Raw genomic sequence first — 20,000 nt, forward strand, 5'->3', positions numbered from 1 at the left:
GCTTTGGGATTGGAGGTCAAACAGCATGACATGGAAGGTTGGCCAGGTCAGTGAGAAGTACTTGCATGGTGCTATTTAGCTTTGGGGAAAGTTACAATGCCATCTGGTAATATATTACAAGGGATGTGTACCCCTGTAAATGATGTGTTCCACCAAAGGCACTTCTCTATGCAATAGGATGACACTGACAGGAATACTTGGCAGTTAGGAGAGCAGTACCATTGCATATACACATTTAACGATGCATAAAGCAAAGCAATCCTGTCAATACTTGTCAAGTTTAAGAAAGGCATACCTATAAATAATACTGAAGTTAAAGCTAGGCAAAATTAGAAACACTGCTAAGTTTACAGGCAAACTAATCCATCAGCAGTAGTACAGTTAAATTAATTAGCATAAGAGGAAATACATACAGTGAAGGAGGTGAGACAGTTTGGATAAAAACCTTATGCATACCCACCCTGATGCTTGGACAGGCAGGTCAGCCTCGTCTTGCAGATGGAAACCTGTATGTTTATTGACTGTAGTTCTAAAGAATCGGTAGATGGCTGAAAGACTCTGAAACAACTTTCACTGACAGTGGAGTTCACTTTTTCTCTACTGTTGTGGTATCTTGGAGCAGGAATGGACAAGTTTAAGGAGTGTGGAGTGTACCCCCATATGGGGTGCAAGGGGCTTGCCCCTCCAAGCCCCTTCAAAAATATCCTTCTAGGATAACAGAAAGTTGTTTCTGCAAGTTTTTTCTTTGGTCTACTGGTGTTTAGAAGATTTGCTTTCAATGAACAACATGGTTTAAGTCTTTATGAGTGCATTCAGGCCAATAAAGCCAGATCCCATTAGCTGTGGACATATATGTTTCAGCATTTTTGGCATTTTTGGTGACATCATCAACACAGCGTAAGTGGAATATTTTCTTTATAACCTCCTATAATTGGTGACCCATGTCATATATGACCCCTTAAGATCAAGTATGTTTCTGCCACATGGCTTCTGAATGCCCATGACTTTTTATATTTTAATTTTAAGTCTTTCTGGTAGGTTATTCTCTTCTTGTGCTGAGAAACAGAGAAAAGAAAAAAAAAGTGGCATGCTCACCAATTTCAATAACTACTACAAGGTGCACAGTATAAAGGCATACAAATGTAGAAATAATCTTTATTTAGTCATACATACTGCAAAATTTGGGATCTTTCTTCCTATCCTGTTTTTCAGATTGGTAGAGAAGTTCAGGGTGCAGCCTCTTCAGGTCACTATGTTGCATCATTGACAAGACACTGGTCAGCATCTACCTTGTACAGCCACATACCTGTAGAGAAAGATTTTTGTCCACCTGCTGCACCATGCTGGGGTTCTTCCAAAATCAGTCCTTCCAGAAGCCATAACCACTTGCCAAGTTGAAACCCAGATGAATTGATAGCCGAGTCATATCAATGTATATTGCAGATGTCATGTGACAGCACAACGGAGCCTGATGCCAAAGTGCAATAGTTCAACCTCAACAGACGTGCAGAAAAGGGAGGGGCTAATGCTTGCCCATACATACAGGTTTTTATCAACAGATAGCCAGTTATGGAATTAGCAGCTCAGTAATTAATCTAATTAAGTAGTTTAGAGAAACTGATTCTAAGTACACATCTAGCACAGAATATTGTTAGCACTACAAGGCACTATGGGGTCTTTGTTTGCACAGGAACATCCATTGTAATCTATAGTACAAACTGCACATACCTGGGCAGCTATGTGATACATGCACACTGAGGCTTCTGCAACACCTCTCACTAGCCTATAGGACATAACACAACACTACCTATGTCTCTGAATTGGACCTACCATATGTGTCATCACTTACCACACAATTATGTGCATCACAATGCACTATTTTTTAAATCCTGGTCTTAATGTGAGGTGCTACTTTTTTCTTAACCATTTTTTGAGTTTCTTCTGGTTCCTTCTCGAGGCCCACTATTTACACAAAATTCATGATGTATGTGACTTTTATGTTAGCATAGCTCACAATATTTTAACTTAATGCTCACAAAATCTATCCTATTCTGTTAGATTATTGCTGAAATTATAGAATGCTGAATCTTTTTATCGCATCATGTTTATTCTTCTATACCAGCATCATTGAATGAAATATCGAATAGGAAAACTACTGAAATATGACATTTCAAACATATAGTAATGTGAGATTATCTATGAAACTATTGATTTCTGTTTCTTTTTATCATTTATTTTCCAAATTAACATTATGTAATGAAACACCCACTCTGATAAAAAATAGAAGATTATTAAAATATGTCATTTTATCCATACTATAATAATACAGAACAAATAAATATCATTATGGGTAATTTCACATAACTCATGTTTTATCATTGTCAATGTGTTTTTCTTCCAGAAATGCAACATTATGGTGCTGACTGATGCATCAATGCCAGCAAAAGACAGGGATTCAAGTAAGTTATTTCTGTACTTTTCAGACATGACCCTATCAATTACTTTGTTTCTGCATGTCCAGCAGTACTGTTTATATAACTGGCAAGGATTACATAGCCTGTTCTGTGCCTCCTTTATCAGACTACAGAGATTTTGCAGGAAATTCTAATTGCTACTTATAAGTGTAAGAAAATCCTACAGGAAAATATGGATTTTTACCTTTCAAATAACAATATTAATGTTTGTAGGTTGCTACTAAGAATATTTTGTTTTTTATAATGAACTTTAACCTTACATTTCTGAAATGACTCTGCATCTCCATTTGTCTGTTGTCTAAGACTATCATAACTTTTAAAATCTGGAAGTGTGTAGCCCCTGGCCTAAGAATAGACAGTTGTTTATGGTTATGCCTGACGTCAGCTAGCATCTTTGCTCACAAATTGCCTCTCTAAGGAGAACATAATCCTCATAACCAACCCCAGCTTAGTCTTAACTCTGACTTAAGGTCCATGAATTTTTGGTTGTATTTAGGCTAGTAACAAGGTTACATATAATACATTGAGCCCAGGACATCATTTCTACTGCACCTTGAAAGTGTATTACACCTTCAAATTCAGAATGAAACCTAATATAACCCTGAGCCTTGCTCTAACCTAAAACATTAGAGCTGAAGTTACTATTACAGTTATGCTTAACATAGACACATAAGAGCCACTTTACTGGAATGAATTACATTTAGTGTTGTAGCCAACTTCTGTATGATATATAAAGACCATAGGAAGTATGAAAAACAATGATATTCATACATAAAATCTGAGATCCGCTGTGAGTTGCCATACACTTGCAGGGTGCAATTTCAGTTTTCTTCCTTTGTTATGGTTTCAAATTCAAAGATTCAAAGACTTAGGTTTTCAAAAATATTCTTCCAAAGAGTAATCAACTACCACTTTACTACATGATGTGGTATTTTGCAGTTCATAGACATGCTATTCTCATAGAGGAAAGACTTCGTTATTAACTAATTTGCATGTATGTGAATCATGGTTAACTATTACAAAGTGCATTTCAGCACTTCTAGTGCTAGTTAGCTGCAGAAGCCACATCATGTAAGCAGTAACATCCCTCCATTGTCAGTCAATCTCCTACCCCCACACACAAGTACACATTCAAACACACATGCACACAGACACACACACACACACACACACACACACACACACACACACACACACACACACACACACACACACACACACACACACACATCTCAGTTTGCATACCTGTTCCAGAGTTGTCTGAATGTCCTGATGTCTTCTATTCTAACTCAAGCCCATCAATAAGGTTGCAGTCCCATGTCTGATGTTGTTTCCTTGGGTCTCCAAGGGTAATACCCCTGGTGTTTAGTGCCCTCCCCCATACTCTTATAAGTGATATTCCAACAAAAGTCTTTAGAGTAATATTTTGTGTCTAGCACTCCCCCACCGTAATCCCTTTACTGTTTTAAGTGCCATTACTGTACAAGTCTTTAGAGTAATCTCTGGTGTCCAGTGCTCCTCCACACCCCAGTCCCTGCACTATTTTAAGTGCCAATCTGGTACAAGCCCTTAGGGTAATCCCTGCAGTCTAGTGTTCCCCTCATCCAGTGATGCAGGCTCTGCTCATTAGTCTAGCACTGTGTAGAAGTGTGACAGCCAACACTACCTAACTACATATACACACACATACATACACATACACACACACACACACACACACACACACACACACACACACACACACACACACACACACACACACACATGCACAAACACACACACACACACACACACACATACACACATATACTCACACACACACCTACAGACACACACACACACACACACACACACACACACACACACACACACACACACACACACACACACACACACACACACATGCACATACATACACACACTGACACACATACACCCACACACAAACACACACACGCACATGCACGCACGTGTACACACACACGTGCACACACACAAACACACATGCACACACACACACACACACACACACACACACACACACACACACACATACACACGTGCACACATATGTAAATACATACACATATGCATACACACACACACACACACACACACACACACACACACACACACTCACACACACACTCATGCACATATGCACACTCGCACTCACACACTCAGACACACACACACACACACACACTCAGACACACACACACACACACACACACACACACACACACACACACACACACACACACACACACACTCCAAAAGCATTCACTTACATGCTCCATTTATACTCACACTCTATGCCCCTGCTGCTAACAAACACACATGCAGACACAATAACACATGCTGCCCCTTGCCTACATGCATGGATATAGCTCCTAACCCTACTACACTACTAAACTCCCTGGTACTTACCTGTATTGTAATGGCTGAACATGACCAATTAGCTGTGTTCACCACCATGCTGTGATAGGCATGGCTCTGCAAAATGTCTAATTAAGTTTATGAATCACTCAGCAGGTAGATGCCTAATTTGCCGTTGCATCTCTGGTGAACTGACTCAGTACATATAGCATGACCACAATGACAAACTGATGGAGTGTGGCACATCTTTGTGCAAAACATTGGTTTGGGTTGTCTTTGAATTTGTAATGGTTACTGCAAGGTATACACATGTATACCTGACCGTTACCTTTATGAATTTCCCCTCATTATTTTCCAGTTAAACTAGTAAGTTTGTCTTGAATGCACCTCACCAGTAAAGTTCTGAAGGTTTTGAATAGCTGGTTTGTTTCAAAATTTACAGGCCAAACTGTCAAGTGGTTAATGCAAACTTAGGTTTACCTCAACTTATATTGTCAATTAGCTTGAAGTACAAAATCATGAAAAGTTGTCTGGATTTTTGAAATTGATTTTTTTTAACTCAGATCATTTATTACATGTCTTCCAAAGTAATATCTTTTAGTATCTCCAAATTGTCTGAAATATCTAAAGACTGTTTGTCTTATTTTTTTCTTTCTTTTGCTTTTCTCTTTGTTTTGTTGAAATGTTGCACCAGTTAGACTGCATGCAGCCCACTGAAGTGTGTTTTTATTATTTGACCTTTTTGACTATGCTTCTTATATTTATAACATGCTAACAACATTTTTCTCTACTTATGTGGCTAGATGGAAAACTATGTTTGTTAACTTTTATTGAACATCTTCTATTCTGTTTTTGCTATTATACAATGACTGGCCATTAACATTCAATGCCTTATGTAAATCTAGAATATACCAATGATAAAAGTCCATTTGCTAAACTATCATTGAGTGGCCAGACTTTTTTTTTACTGTTAGCTGCCATTTGAGATACATGGACCCATCATTTTATGACATAAGCAGATTGTAGTAATATACAAAAATGCTTATTAATAGCAAAACCAGGAAACTTTTAGAATTAACTGGAGCACTTATGTCAAATTAAGTTGGTTTGGATGGGTTGAAGATGTAGTTTCAGTTCTTTAAAAAACTCATATTTGGAGTGTCAGGGAGATGACCCTGGATCATTTTCATTATTAAGATAACACGTGAAGCTGGTTTTCCTTATCTGAGGTACAGTTACTGGTGGAGAGAGCATCTCAGTGAATTATCCTGTAAATTTGTTAAAAAAAATTCCTATCTCTGTTGCTTGTTTTCCAAAGCACTGATGTACTGCGTAAATGTGGTAATGGAACTCCCATAGACATGCACAGTACATCAACAAAGCAGCGGAATTGGGAAACAACAAGGAAGAACACCACGGCGCCTTTATAGAAAGACATTATTTAAGAAAAGTAAGTCATTTTTTCTTAAATAATGCCATTGTATAATAACAATAACCAACTCTGTGGTGTGGTAAATTGAAGATTTACTCATGATTGGGTTTGTTTAATCACTCAGGCTTTGCCTTCTTAATTAAACCACAACAACTATGGGTAAATCTTCAATATACCACACCGACATTGTCAGTTATTGCTATATTATACTGGTAATGTCTTAAGAACTATATTCCATACTGCAGATGTGGTTTTTCATTTGCATTATATGTTTCTGAATCCTAGATAGTATTACCCAAAAGAAAAAAATATATATTAAATCATCAGAAGAAATGGGTGCATAATATTTATAATTAAGCTTCATAGTAATAAAATTTAAATCTTATTTAGTAGATATTTAATTCTTTAAACCTAAGGTGCAAGTTGGGCAAATAAACAGACAAAGAGAAAAGGCAGATATTTAGGACTTGATTCCAAACAACTGCTCTGAGTGTACTTGACCGCAGGTCTTTTGGAATCTAACCCCCAGTGTAAACCTGTTTATAGAGAGGCCTTACAATGAATTAAGTCACGTTCACCAAGATCAAGTCTTTTGGAATCGGGGGAGAATTACACTGACAGCAACTCTTTTGGAATCTGTCCCACATTCTATAACTAATGAATATTACTCTATGAAAATGACCCACTAGGTAATATAGAATTAAAGGTGTGAAAAAAAAAAGTTTGAGAAAAACATGATGTCATACTGAAGACTTTCTGTTTTGCCATGTATAGTTTTCTAACTGAGAGTCTCTTAGACTTGTTTAAATCAGAACATCAATGGACTTCTGCTGGCTGTGGACATTAATTATAAATAGAGTAAGGAGTTAGTCTGAACAATTTCATATGGAGATGAAAACCATTTTCTTGCTTCTATACATATCTCTCAACTATCCAGATTATGGTTTGACACACCTAATTTTTTTCCATAAATGTTTGCGCTATCTCACCTGAAATTATAAATTATTCTGAAAAGTTCTGAGTATCAGCATATAAAAAGTATCTTTAATTTTTGGGCTTTTTCTGTAATTACTTGTATCTGTCCCTAACAATTGAGGTAAAAATTGAAAGATATGTAGTAGAAACATATGACTCCACGCATTTGTTGTTGCAGGGAAATGGAGGCTATCTCAGCCAGAAATGTGCTACTATAGTGGCTTTTTTCTACTTTTGTTTTAGATTAATACATTTTAAACTAGATGATTGCAGGACATGTATAAAGGAAATGATAACTTCCATTCACTGAACATTTGCAGCCAAAGTTTTGTGAGGGGAACACAGTACAGAATGTGGCAGCTGATGATTATGACAACATGCAGACAAGTTCGCCTTTTACTGTTCAGACATTTGTATGATCTGGCAAAATATTGTACTGACAGTCTTCTGTTCATGAGTCTTAAAATTGCTAAGAATGTGTGACAGCATATTCAGTTCTGAAGAAAAAACAGCTTCATGTTGCTGTGGCCAGGTGAAAGGCTTATTCCCAAATTACCTATGTCAGCCTACATAACTGGTAAAAATGGTTTACTCCATGTTTATTTAAACACCTACTCACTCTAGCATTGTCAGTGATGAATTGTCCATATCTGACTGAAACTGACTGAAAATACTTCAGCATTACATAACTTGCAGGCATTTTTGTTAGGAAAATTTGCATGGTCATTTGAGAGAAACATGTTCTTATCTGCTGTAGCCTGTAAGGTCTTATGAGGTGATCTGCATATTGCTTTTCTAGATCTGTCAAACCCTGCTCTCTGCAATCTCCTTTTCCTTAAAAATAATAAAAAAATCCTCAGTTAGTACATATTTGAAAGACTTATTTCTGTTTCAAAATATCAGCATGCACCTATTCAAGGACAAAGTCATCACACAGCAACTCCTTCATATACAGAATAAGCTTTGTTAGATATTAGATACTGTAAAAATTCATTCAACATTCAGACTTCAATTAGATGAATGGATGGGATTCCATAAAGTTTTTGCAGGAACCACTGGCTACAAACTTCTCTCTCTGTCTCTGTCTCTGTCTCTCTCTCTCTCTCTCTCTCTCTCGCTTTTTATTTTTTTATTTATTTTTTTTGTTCCATTCCCCCTGCATCATTCTTTGACACTGTACCCAGTGCCTCACATCCATTACCAGGTCTATCAGTGACTTTACCCAACTGACTATTAGGGCTGAGGCCAACACAAAACTTCAATCATTAACACCTACATTGTTTGCAATGTCCCACCTCTAACAATCTACACACATCATTGCATTTCAGAGCATTATCTGATAGAAATCCACTTTAAAATCATAAGATAAACAAATACAAATAATTTGGGATCAAATACTATTAAAACTGTACAAGTAGCAATTTTATCACTAAGACGTATTCTTTACAATGATCATAGTCAGTGGATACATAGTCTTTCCATAATTACTGTAATATATTAATAATCCTGACAACCCAGAATTATGCATTCTGCTAAACCTTCACAAACTGGCATATTGTGGAAACTGTACAACCTAAACATATATTGTCAGAACACTAATTAACCAGTAATTAGCTTTTACCTGACAGCATCAAACTCTGGGTGCATGTTTATTAAGATATTTACAAACATATTAAAACATATGCTTAATTGTATCATTAACAATATAAGTAACTCTGAATATCTCATGATATGTACAACTTACAGTGCCGAAATCTATGGCAGTTTTCTTTATCAACATTTAAGGTTTTCACCTGATGCCATTCAGTAGTTTGTAAGTCACTTGTTTTTTGAATTATTAAATTCATATGAAAATGTTGCATATTTTCATAATTACTGGCAAATGGGTCGATGTTAAATATTCGAACACTTAAATGTTCAAATCGCTGAAGATTGACCTTCAGTGATCCAACATTTAAATGTTCAATTTTTTTTAAAAATGAAAAAAAAAAAAATAAAGTAAACAAAAAAAACCCCAAAAACTAAAGGGTGTAAGCAGGGGGGCATGCCCTCCTGAACCCCCCACACCCCCCGCTACTTAAATAGACCAACTCCAAGATTGCGCTACAGTGTAGGAAATGGGAAATTTTCCATTTCCGCACTGTAGCACACTGAAGTGCGATCTCGGAGTTGGTATATTTAAGTAGCGGGGGGTGTGGGGGGGGGCGCAGCCTTTACATTTTCTTTTTTTTTTAAATAGTAATTTTTTATATGTTCAAACATTTAATTGTTCGATCACTAATGGTCAATGTTTAGTGGTTTGAACAATTAAGCGTTCAAACATATAACATAGACCCTGGCAAACAACTAGCAGTATCTCTAGTATAGTGTGATGTAAATGGATCCTAACAATGACTTTTCCTGTCTCCCAACATGGTATTTCGTACCACACCCATAAATACTACGTAGATATCTCTGTTAGGAAAATATGATCATAAATCTGAATAATGTGAATAATCTGAATAATAAGTGAAAAGCTGTTTTTGTGCATTTTGCAAAATTGGGTTTGCTGTTTTTTTTGAGTTGTGACTTTCCTAGGTTTGAAACATTTTGGAATTCATTAAGAACTCATAACAGATCCCTTGCCTGAACTTCTCATGGACGTGATGTGAGTTGGAGTGAAAACTTGGAAGAGAGTTATGGGTCCAAATCTGTGTGCCTTAAATTTGTGCACGTTACTTCTTATGCGTGCATTGGCAGTGACACAGCAATGACTGAATGTTGCATAAATGATTATGCCCTGTCAAGGCTATAAAAAATATAATGCTCAGTATTCTTCAGTGTTAATTTTTGTCTGGAGGTTGGCACAGAGGGTTACCTCTCACCTGTTGTGAGCTTTTGTTCCTATAGTACAGGGTTTGATTCCATCAGCCCTCATTTGGTTACCGTGTGAGCTCGAGCAAGTCACTTAATCAAACATTGTTCCTGCGTTGCCCCTGAAAATGGACTGTATGTTCAGTGGACCAAACTGATTAATAAATGGGTACTATTATGAGGGGCATAGCTGGCATAATAATTTAGGCTTTCAGGTCATCACTGCTCTCGCAAAAGCAAAAAAATACAGCCTCCATATGACCTGATAACATCCCAGGATGCATTCTACATAAACTCAGGCAGGAACTTGCAGCACTATGCACCCTATTCAACCAAAGCCTTAGCATTGGCTTCATCCCAGCTGAGTAGAGGACAGACACTGTCATCTCTTTACACAAAGTTGGAGTGTCCACTGAGCCAGGAAATTATAGACCCATCAGCCTAACTAGCCTAATCTGCAAATTGATCGAATGGATTATCATGGAACTCATTAACAAGGACATTGGGAACTTACAAACACTGGATCCCGCACAGTTTGGCTTCTTCAAGGGGAAGTCATGTCTGTTAAATTTGGTTGACTTCTTTGAGACAGTGACCAAAGCCATGGACAAGGAGAATATGATGCACACTGCCTACCTTGACCTGGCCAAAGCTTTCGATACTATTCCTCACTCAGGCATAATAGATAAACTCTCTCAACTAGGCATCAATCCATATGTTACCAGATGGGTAGAAAACTGGCTCACTGATAGAACCCACCTAGTCAAAACAGGGGAAGCCACCTCAAGCAGTAGACCCGTAATGAGCGATGTACCCCAGGGTTCAGTCTTGAGACCTCTGTTATTTGAGATTTACTTTTGTGAGGTGCAGGCCAAAACCAGTCGGCTATGGCTGACCAGGTTTGCAGATGACTGCAAGCTGGGCACTGTCATCATTTCCCCTAGTGATGTGAACATCCTCCAAGAGGGTCTCACCCAAACAAATGACCAGTGCCAGAAACATGGCCTCAAGCTGAATACCAAAAAAAAAATGCATCATCATCCTCTTTGGGGACAGTGACATTCCCACAAATTATAACATTAATAACAATGTCCTAAGCACACAATCAATTGTGAGGGATTTGGGCACTCAGATTGATGGCAACCTGACTTTTGACCACCATGTTGCTTTTGTTGTATGGAAAGCTTTCTACATGGCCCACCTCATAAGTAAGCATATCTCATTCATGGACAAGGAGGTCATAACATCCCTGTATTCTTCTCTTATAAGGCCCATTACTGAGTATAATGCCCTTTCGGCATGTACCTTGCAATGGACATGCAGCAGCTAGAGAGACCAGAGGTTCCTCACCAGAAGAATCCAGGGCCTCAAACATCTACCATATGCAGATAGGCTAAAACTCCTATCCCTCTACTCAGTTTCATACAAACTCCTCAGAGGTGACCTCTGTCTGGCATACAAGATGATCTCGGACCCCACCTTGATGGGACTGCTGTATATCCGCAAGTCAAGCTCCACTCGAATAACCCACATGCATGGCCTCAACCTGGTCTGTGACATCAACAGGATTTGTTAGTGGGACAGATTTCTATCCCAGAGACTCCCCCATCTATGGAATAGACTCCCTCTCCACATCAAGCAGAGTGCAACTTTACCCTTTTTTAAGTGCGACCTAGATTACTGGATGAGAAACAGAAAATATACCCCTGGGATTCCACCCATGTCCCTGCTGGACAGGGGCATCAAGTGCTGATTTGTCTAAACATGGGCTAAACTCTTGGCTAGGCTTATAAGGGCCTCACGGCCAATGGCCTAGTAACTTCCTATGATCCCATGATCCACCATATTACATAACCTAAGGGTGTCACTTTTTTCACTCTTTTTGTTTCCTCGATATAGAATCATACAGCTGTGCAGACAAGGGGGGGGGATTCAAGGGAGTTTTGGACTGGCAAACAGATAAAAATAGTCACTAGAATATATTTTGTTAAAACAGTAATTGAGGTTTTCCTTGAAAGGAATCCTTGTATGGAGTAAAAAAATGTGTGTGTGTGTGTGTGTGTGTGTGTGTGTGTGTGTGTGTGTGTGTGTGTGTGTGTGTGTGTGTGTGTGTGTGTGTGTGTATACAGGCAAATGGTAAATATATATGTATATATAAATATATATGGTTATAGTATTTATATATGTATATGTATCTATTTATCTATCTATATATATATATATATATATATATATATATATATATATATATATATATATATATATATATATATACACATAGATATAGATATAGATATCTAATGCACACACACACACACACACATAAACACACACACACACACACACACACACACACACACACACACACACACACCCATGTATCTATCTATATATATATATATATATATATATATATATATATATATATACATGTACACACACCATAAACCATCTATGAGGAAAAAAATCAATTTTCATATAAGCAATACTGATATGGTTTTTGGATACAGGAATTTATTCAGTATTGTCTTGTAACAATTCAAATATTTTACCTACATAATCTAGTTGGTTAGCTATAACCATCCAGCCATTTAGATCTGGTTTCATAATTCTAATGGAATGGTCATTAGTAAGTCAAAATATGCAGTCATTCAGTTCCACAATGCTGAGTCCTGACTTTTAAATGGCTGACTTCTAAAATCTTAACATCTATTACAGGTTGCATTAAACATTTCTAGCTTTCTAAGTGTAGAAAACACATTATCTAGGTTATACAAAATGACATTATAAACATCCTTGTAAGAGGCTACAACAGATGAGATCAGAGGAACTTTACAAAGTTTGGATTTTATTAAAGTTGCAAAGCTCATCCAAGAAGCATTAATGAAAGCAGAAACCTGACCATAATGGTCTCTTTTTAGATGCATTTTGTCAGTTAAGAAAATATCATGAAATAGGGATTTGAGGTAGTAGGTGATCTTTCCTCATCCCTGACACCACCAGAGTGCTCACACAGAGCATTACAGACAATATGAAAATATTCTATGGTGACCTAAGAGAACAAACACATTTACAATTGTATTATATTTTTTCTATATGATTTTTTTTGCAAAAACTGTTATAACCAAGTAAAAAAAAATACACACCATAAACAATCAACTCTGGGTGTGTCCATCATCACAGACTAGGCATAGTACAGTTGCCTGCTTCGTGTCTTGATATAATTTTATTTTAACATAAGAAGATATCTTATCATATTTTAATTAAATTCTTTTTCACACACACACACACACACACACACACACATATATATAAATATATATATATATATATATATATATATATATATATATATATATATATATATAATAATTCATATTAAAAATCACACAATATGCTTGCCTCTTTGCTTCCTCAAGTTTGGACATAATCTCATGTTATGTCACTAAATACAAAAAAGGACTCAGCTGTTTATAACCCCACTGTATTCCTACCTAAACTGTTGCACAGTACAACTGTAGTGTATGGGTGATAAATTCCTGTCCCCTGATGTGTGAAAGATCTTACAAGTCCACTACTATCCCTTAAGGGACAACAGTTTTTAGTTTACTTGATTTATTCATACTCATCTGTGGTGGTGGAGGGATTCTCCTCTTGAATGTTTCCCTTCTGTCTAGTGGCAAGCACACTTTCACATTAAATTACCTTTCCACGCTAGTAATATATTTATTTATTTTATTTTATTTATTTATTATTTGTTGACCGGGAATGTCCGACTAGGTTCCACAGAGCCTGCTTTCAACGGAGGCCCGGGGAGAAATGCTCCAGATGCATGTCTTTGGAATGTGGGAGGAAACCGGAGTACCCGGAGGAAACCCACGCGAACACAGGGAGAACATGCAAACTCCACACAGAAGGCACCCCAGCCGAGAATCAAACTGGAGAACCTGTTGCTGTGAGGCAACAATGTTAACCGCTGCACCACTGTCATTCACTGTCAAATCGGCAGTTAAATGAAAGAACGATGCTGAAATCTGGATAGCTAGGATGACTGCATGTATGCAGTTAAAGCAAGTGAGGGTTTGCGATACTAATGCCAAAACCTAACTTTCATCATTAGCAGCAGGTTTGGATTAAAGTATGGGCTAAGTAAGGTAATACATTTACTGTTGTATGAGTATGTGTATGTGTGTCCAAGTGCCTGGTATAGTGACAGTGTTATGGAAAGAGTTTTCCTAAGAAAAGGTGCAGAAGTTATGGCTAAGAGCAGGGTAAGAGTTAGTATACCTAAGTAAGGTGGTGTGCGAGGGAGTGAAGCAACCCCCTGACACACACACTTTCTAATGTGGACTAACCCTAACCCTGTCCATGCCCGCAACCCTTACTGTAACCCTAACCCTGTACCTTACCTCAGGAAACGCTGTCATTATTCAGACAAATTATGTCTTAATGTGTGATGGGTTTTTAGTGGTTGTTTTGTAAAAGGAATCTCTTTATTGCCTTTTGTGATCTTTTTTTTTTCCATTTTGTTTTGTTCTTTTCATTATTTTGAGTTTTAAAATGATGACATCGATCACCTGTGTGTCGGTGCTTGTTCGGTTAGATAGAACAGCATGGATTCCATTTTAATTAGCACCACATTCAGCCTTCCATAGGCTCATTATAAATCATTATGCCCATTCAACTGAATAAGCATACTAGCCTAACAACCTCAAGTCAAGCCACTTTACTACAGACCATGCTTCATTGACGTGTTGGACACTATCTTCTTGATTAATCTAGGAGTTCTAAACTTATTTCTCTATAAGGCCACCAGAGTAGAACATATCTTGAACTGCATTCCCTCTTAACCTAATCCCATACACATTAGCATGCCCTTGTGCAACATTTCTGTTTCCTACCCTTAAAACACATTTTCCCCAACTATACCAAGCCCCATCCATGAGGGAAGGGGTTACCTATGGTAGCCCACCTTGTACCCATATCACTGCTCTTTCTTATTTGCCTGCTTTCTTATGAGTCATAGATAACTGCTAGAGACTGAGTCACCTTGCTGTCAGTCATTGCTACCCATAGAGTTTTCATGGCAAAGAGGAAAAACAGAAGTAGGTTACCAGGTCTTTCTTCCACATCACACATGCTCATACTTATGAACAATTTAGATCCTACAGTACATTTAATGCATGTCTTTAGAACAGGACAGGAAACTGGACCACCCAGAGGAAATCCGCATTAACACAGGGAGGATATGCAGACTCCACTGTGAAGGCAACCCAGCTGAGAAATGAACCAGGGAACCTCTTGCTGTAAGGCAACAATGCTACCAGCTGCACCACTGTGCTCCTTACATTTCTTCTAATCCACACTCAGTTCCTTGGACCATTTATCAGTTGTTCTTTTACCACATCCAATAAACTGTGCTGTCCTAATCAAATTTTTCATCCACAGGATTAAATATTTCCTCACTTTCTATCGTGCTTTTACTGGTTTCCAATTTTTTTACAGGTTTTATATTAATTCAGCCATACCATTAATGTATTGCCATCTCCCACTGAGTAGTTCTTTTGATACCTTTTTCTACCATTCATATGATTCAACTAAATTCTTTTCACTTTTCTTCTACAGACCCTCTTCCATTCTCTGGCTGCATTGTCCCACAATTCATCTGCTTTAGTTCAGCCAAACCACATGTGGATGTAATCAGCCCCTGCTCATGGAACCTTCAGCAGCCATCCATTTTCTGTCATCCCTCAACTTGATATCTTTCTGGGGCTTAATAATATCTGTGCAATAATCTATACAGCAGATACTGCAATGGCCTGTATAAATATTTGAGAATTAATAAAGAATCAAGAATAAAACATGAACAAATGTGAACAAAACTCAGTAAATATTATTTTGGAAGACTAAAATTAATACTGAAAACCATCCTGACATCTATGAACAAAGTCCAAGCTATAAAACAAATTGTTCTTCTGTTCAAACTTACAGTTTTGGGGTAATTGACTATCTTCAAAAGGTATTGGATCAGGTGGACAGGAAAACAAGAAAATGTTTCAAGCTTATCAAATGATATATATATAAAAATCACTTTACACCAACATTATATATTTGTCATTCTGAAGGCGGTATGGGCTTCCTCAAAACTGATTACATGTACAGATCTCCAATTGTAGGATGTATCTGCTGATCTCACTAGATCCAAACATAGTCAAAGTTATGAAACATGAAGAGAACAAATCTGAGATGGCTTGCCTGCTTAGTTTAGTAGAAGCATACCTGTGCCAAAAGAGAATGGAAACTAAACCAGAAGTAGACAACTACCAGGCACCAAATGAATATGTCAAAAAACAAAAGAAATAATATAAGGTGAAGGATCCAATGAGAAGGCAAGACATGTGGAAAATGCATAAATATAGTTGCAAGTACAGGAAACTATTGGAACAACCCCATGCTGATCGGGATCAAATGCAGGAATGATTAAGTGGAGATGAATTTAAACTAAAAGACAAACAGTTAATATTGGTGGCCCAAGATAGTGGACTTCGTATTTGCAAAGTCAGTTGAAAATGTGGGAGAAACAGACAAATGTAGGTTTTGTATAACAAGATTGGAAACAGTTGCACACCTTGTTGCTGGTTGTGATATACTAATGGCAAAAAGACAGTATACTGAAAGTCATAACAAGGTGGCAAGTCTGTTGCATTTGGGATTGCCAACATTACAGTATTAAAGTAGCAAAAGCATTGGAAACATGAACCACAAAGCATTACAGAAAATGATGATGTTTATATCACATGAGATCACTTATTGGCAACAGTTAAAAAAACAGATACAAGAAAGCCAGATGTAGTAGTCCATGAAAGGAAGACAAAAGTAGCATTGATCATTGAAGCTGCTACACCTAGTGACTGTAGTGTCTTGCATACAGAGAGACACAAAGTCATAAAATACCAGGATTTGCAGGTAGAAATGAGGGCAATGTCAAAGAAGGATACCCAGACAGTTCCAACAGTAGTAGGAGTAATGGGTCTTAGAAAAAAGAATTTACAATCATACTTAGATAAGTTACCAACACATCTAACTCCATATGAATTGCAGAAGAAGTCATTAATGGGCACATTGCATGTGTTGCAAAGAGCACTTCTAGCTAACATCAAAGATTGAAATAATACTAATTTCATGACCTCTAATCATACTTTGACTTAGGAGTAGGGTGATTCCCGTCATGGTATTAGAACCCCAAAAGACTTGGAGAAATTAAAAAAAATAGAAAAGAAAACATATATTAACATTTTCCCCATTTACACATACTATACATTACATGTGTTTTCTTTCTTTCTTTATAACAACTGTTCAATTCCTGCCTTTCGTTAAGAGCAACTCACTGACAGTGCCTCTGGGTCACCTCTTAAAATAGACTCTTCATTCAGTTTACCTGATTAGATAAAAACAAATAACATTTTAAATTTGTCCCCTCATTATTTCTTGGCTTTATCCAAAAATTCAAAGAAGCTGAGAGATATTTTGGTTCATTCTTTGTAAAATTTGTGGATTTCTGGTAACATGTTGTGGATTGCTGTCATTAAATAATCACAGGCATATGAATTTTAGACATTGTATCTCTCAGAAAATGCTTTCTGATACAAAGCTTGTTAATTTAACAGTTCTCTAACTATATAAGAGAAAAGTTTAAAACATGTTTCAGATTTCTGTGCCTTTGTTTCTGATTTTTGATCTAAGAAGGTTTGAGGTTTGGGGGTTGTGATGGGTTTCACTGTACAGTTGTGGCAGCTTTAACTGAGATACATTTATGGTCCATTGCATATAAATGTATTTATTCACTTAATCTCAAACAGATATTTGAGGAGTGCATTCACACAAGTGAGTGTAATTTTATGTGTGTGTGTGTGTGTGTGTGTGTGTGTGTGTGTGTGTGTGTGTGTGTGTGTGTGTGTGTGTGCTCGTGTGTGTGTGTAAATACTTGATTCCTTTGACCCACAGTAGTTATAGTTTAAAGGAAGGAATCAGTTATAGTAAACAAGAGCGTTGTCATATGAGTATCTTTGGTTATGATCCTTGGTTTCTTTGTTTTGTTGACAGCATGTTTATTTCTTGTTGACAGTATGCTTATTATTTAGCTGTAAATAAACTGGACAGCATGACATTTACAAGTTTAATTTGAATGTTTTAACTATGAATGCATTTTAATTTAGCTTGTTTTTGGCAGGTACACAAGTTTGAAATGTACTGTGTTGTGCCACATCAGGCTGTCTGGTATTTAGATATAGATGAGTAAGGCTGTGAACTGTTAATGATCTGCTTCTGTAGTGCTTGGTTTGATTCTGTCTGCCTTCATTTCTCTGCTGTATGACTCTGACCAAGTCACTTCACTAGACAGTGCTTCTTTGTTGCCCCCTAAAGAAAACTTGCTTCCAGTTGGCTGTCCCAAGCTGTTAGCAAGTGCTTTGCACATTTGTCTTGTCAGAGGTACCAGAAGCTGTTGAAGACTGGGGAGACGGAGGGTGAGAAGAGCACTTAGTGATCTAAAAAGGGCAATTTTTTAAAAATATTTAATCCCTCAACATAAGTTCATGTGGAGGACATTTAAACTTAGAAATTTTCCTTTTGGTGCTTGAATTAACATTTTCTGATTGGCCTTTCTCATCCCATGGCTGATAATTGTACATTAGTCCTAGCGAGAATAACTGATCATACCATAGATAATTGGAGGGGACATATGTAAGGGATGCAGCATTTAGGAACTACCTCTATCTATTACTGGCATGAGGGGCAATTATGGGATGCCTTCTGTTTATATGCCTGGACTGAAGATTTCTGATGCCATTTGACTTGTTGATGTTCAGTAGGTCCATCAGTATTGGGTCATAGGATGCCTTGTATGCCAGACACAGGTCACCTTTTAGATACCAAGTGTAGTGATAGGGCTTTGAGATGGTTCATGCAAGACATATTGTTTAGAAGTTGTATCTTTTTAGTAAGGTATCTCTGTGGGCATTCCAGTTGTTGCATGTGTTTGGACACATACATGCCAAAGTGGGCATTATACAAAATGATTGCCCTAATGAGGGCTTTGTAAAGGGGACAATAACATCTTTAGATATAGTCACAATCAATTTGCTCATAAGCTGTGCAATATAGAAAGACTATCTTGACAGAAAAAGTTCAAACAATAGTGTTGTTTGGATAAAATATGAGCCCTGGTCATGTAAAATCATTCTCCAGGGAAAAGAATGAGTTTTCTGCCACTAAAGCTGAAACAATAAATGTCAATTATTTATTTTTTTTGCAATAACAATGACACATGCAGGATGCAAAAAAATGGCAACAATAGCACCAGTAATTAACAGTTTGAAGGTATTAAAAGTAAAATTAGAAACTTTTGAAAATAGGTAAATCGTAACAAATGGGGGCACAGTATTAATGGGGTTATTAAGACATTTCTATTTTGAAATTGGCCTGAATCTTAGGTGTTACATCAATAAATGTACTTACTGTAGTGGGGAATAATTACTGCACTGTAAAACTAGTGAAAGCTACACCTAAAATATCCCTCACAAATCATAAAACAAAATAACGAAAACATCTTAGTACCGATTATTTTTTTTTTTAGCACAGTTAGCACTTACCAAATAAGAACAGTGTGTGTGTGTGTAAGTATTAACACAGTGAAATAATGTACAAGCATTTGGCAACCAGGAGAATCAAAATCAAGAGCACATGAATGCCAAGACAGGCATTAGAGTTCTTCTGATACATTCAACTGCACATTACAGTTGTTTATGAAATGCATAAACTATTAGTTAAGGGCATTTTCTGGCTGTTGTTAGTGATAATGCTTATATGAGATATGGAAAAACATCAAC

The 20,000-nt window shown here is 37.1% G+C and overlaps 1 protein-coding gene across 1 annotated transcript in view; it reads left to right on the plus strand.

Moving 5' to 3' along the window:
- The window catches only part of LOC122796908 (CD109 antigen-like), a 969,469-nt gene that overhangs the window by 599,583 nt on the left and 349,886 nt on the right, over nucleotides 1-20,000 (plus strand). The window contains exons 17-18 of the mRNA XM_044065708.1: nucleotides 17,079-17,123; nucleotides 17,973-17,997. Coding sequence (XP_043921643.1) covers nucleotides 17,079-17,123; nucleotides 17,973-17,997 — 70 coding nt within the window. The remainder of the gene's footprint in view (nucleotides 1-17,078; nucleotides 17,124-17,972; nucleotides 17,998-20,000) is intronic.

Source organism: Protopterus annectens, chromosome 1.part0 (assembly GCF_019279795.1).
Source record: "Protopterus annectens isolate FY-2018-M chromosome 1.part0, PAN1.0, whole genome shotgun sequence".
Taxonomy (NCBI): Eukaryota; Metazoa; Chordata; order Ceratodontiformes; family Protopteridae; genus Protopterus; species Protopterus annectens.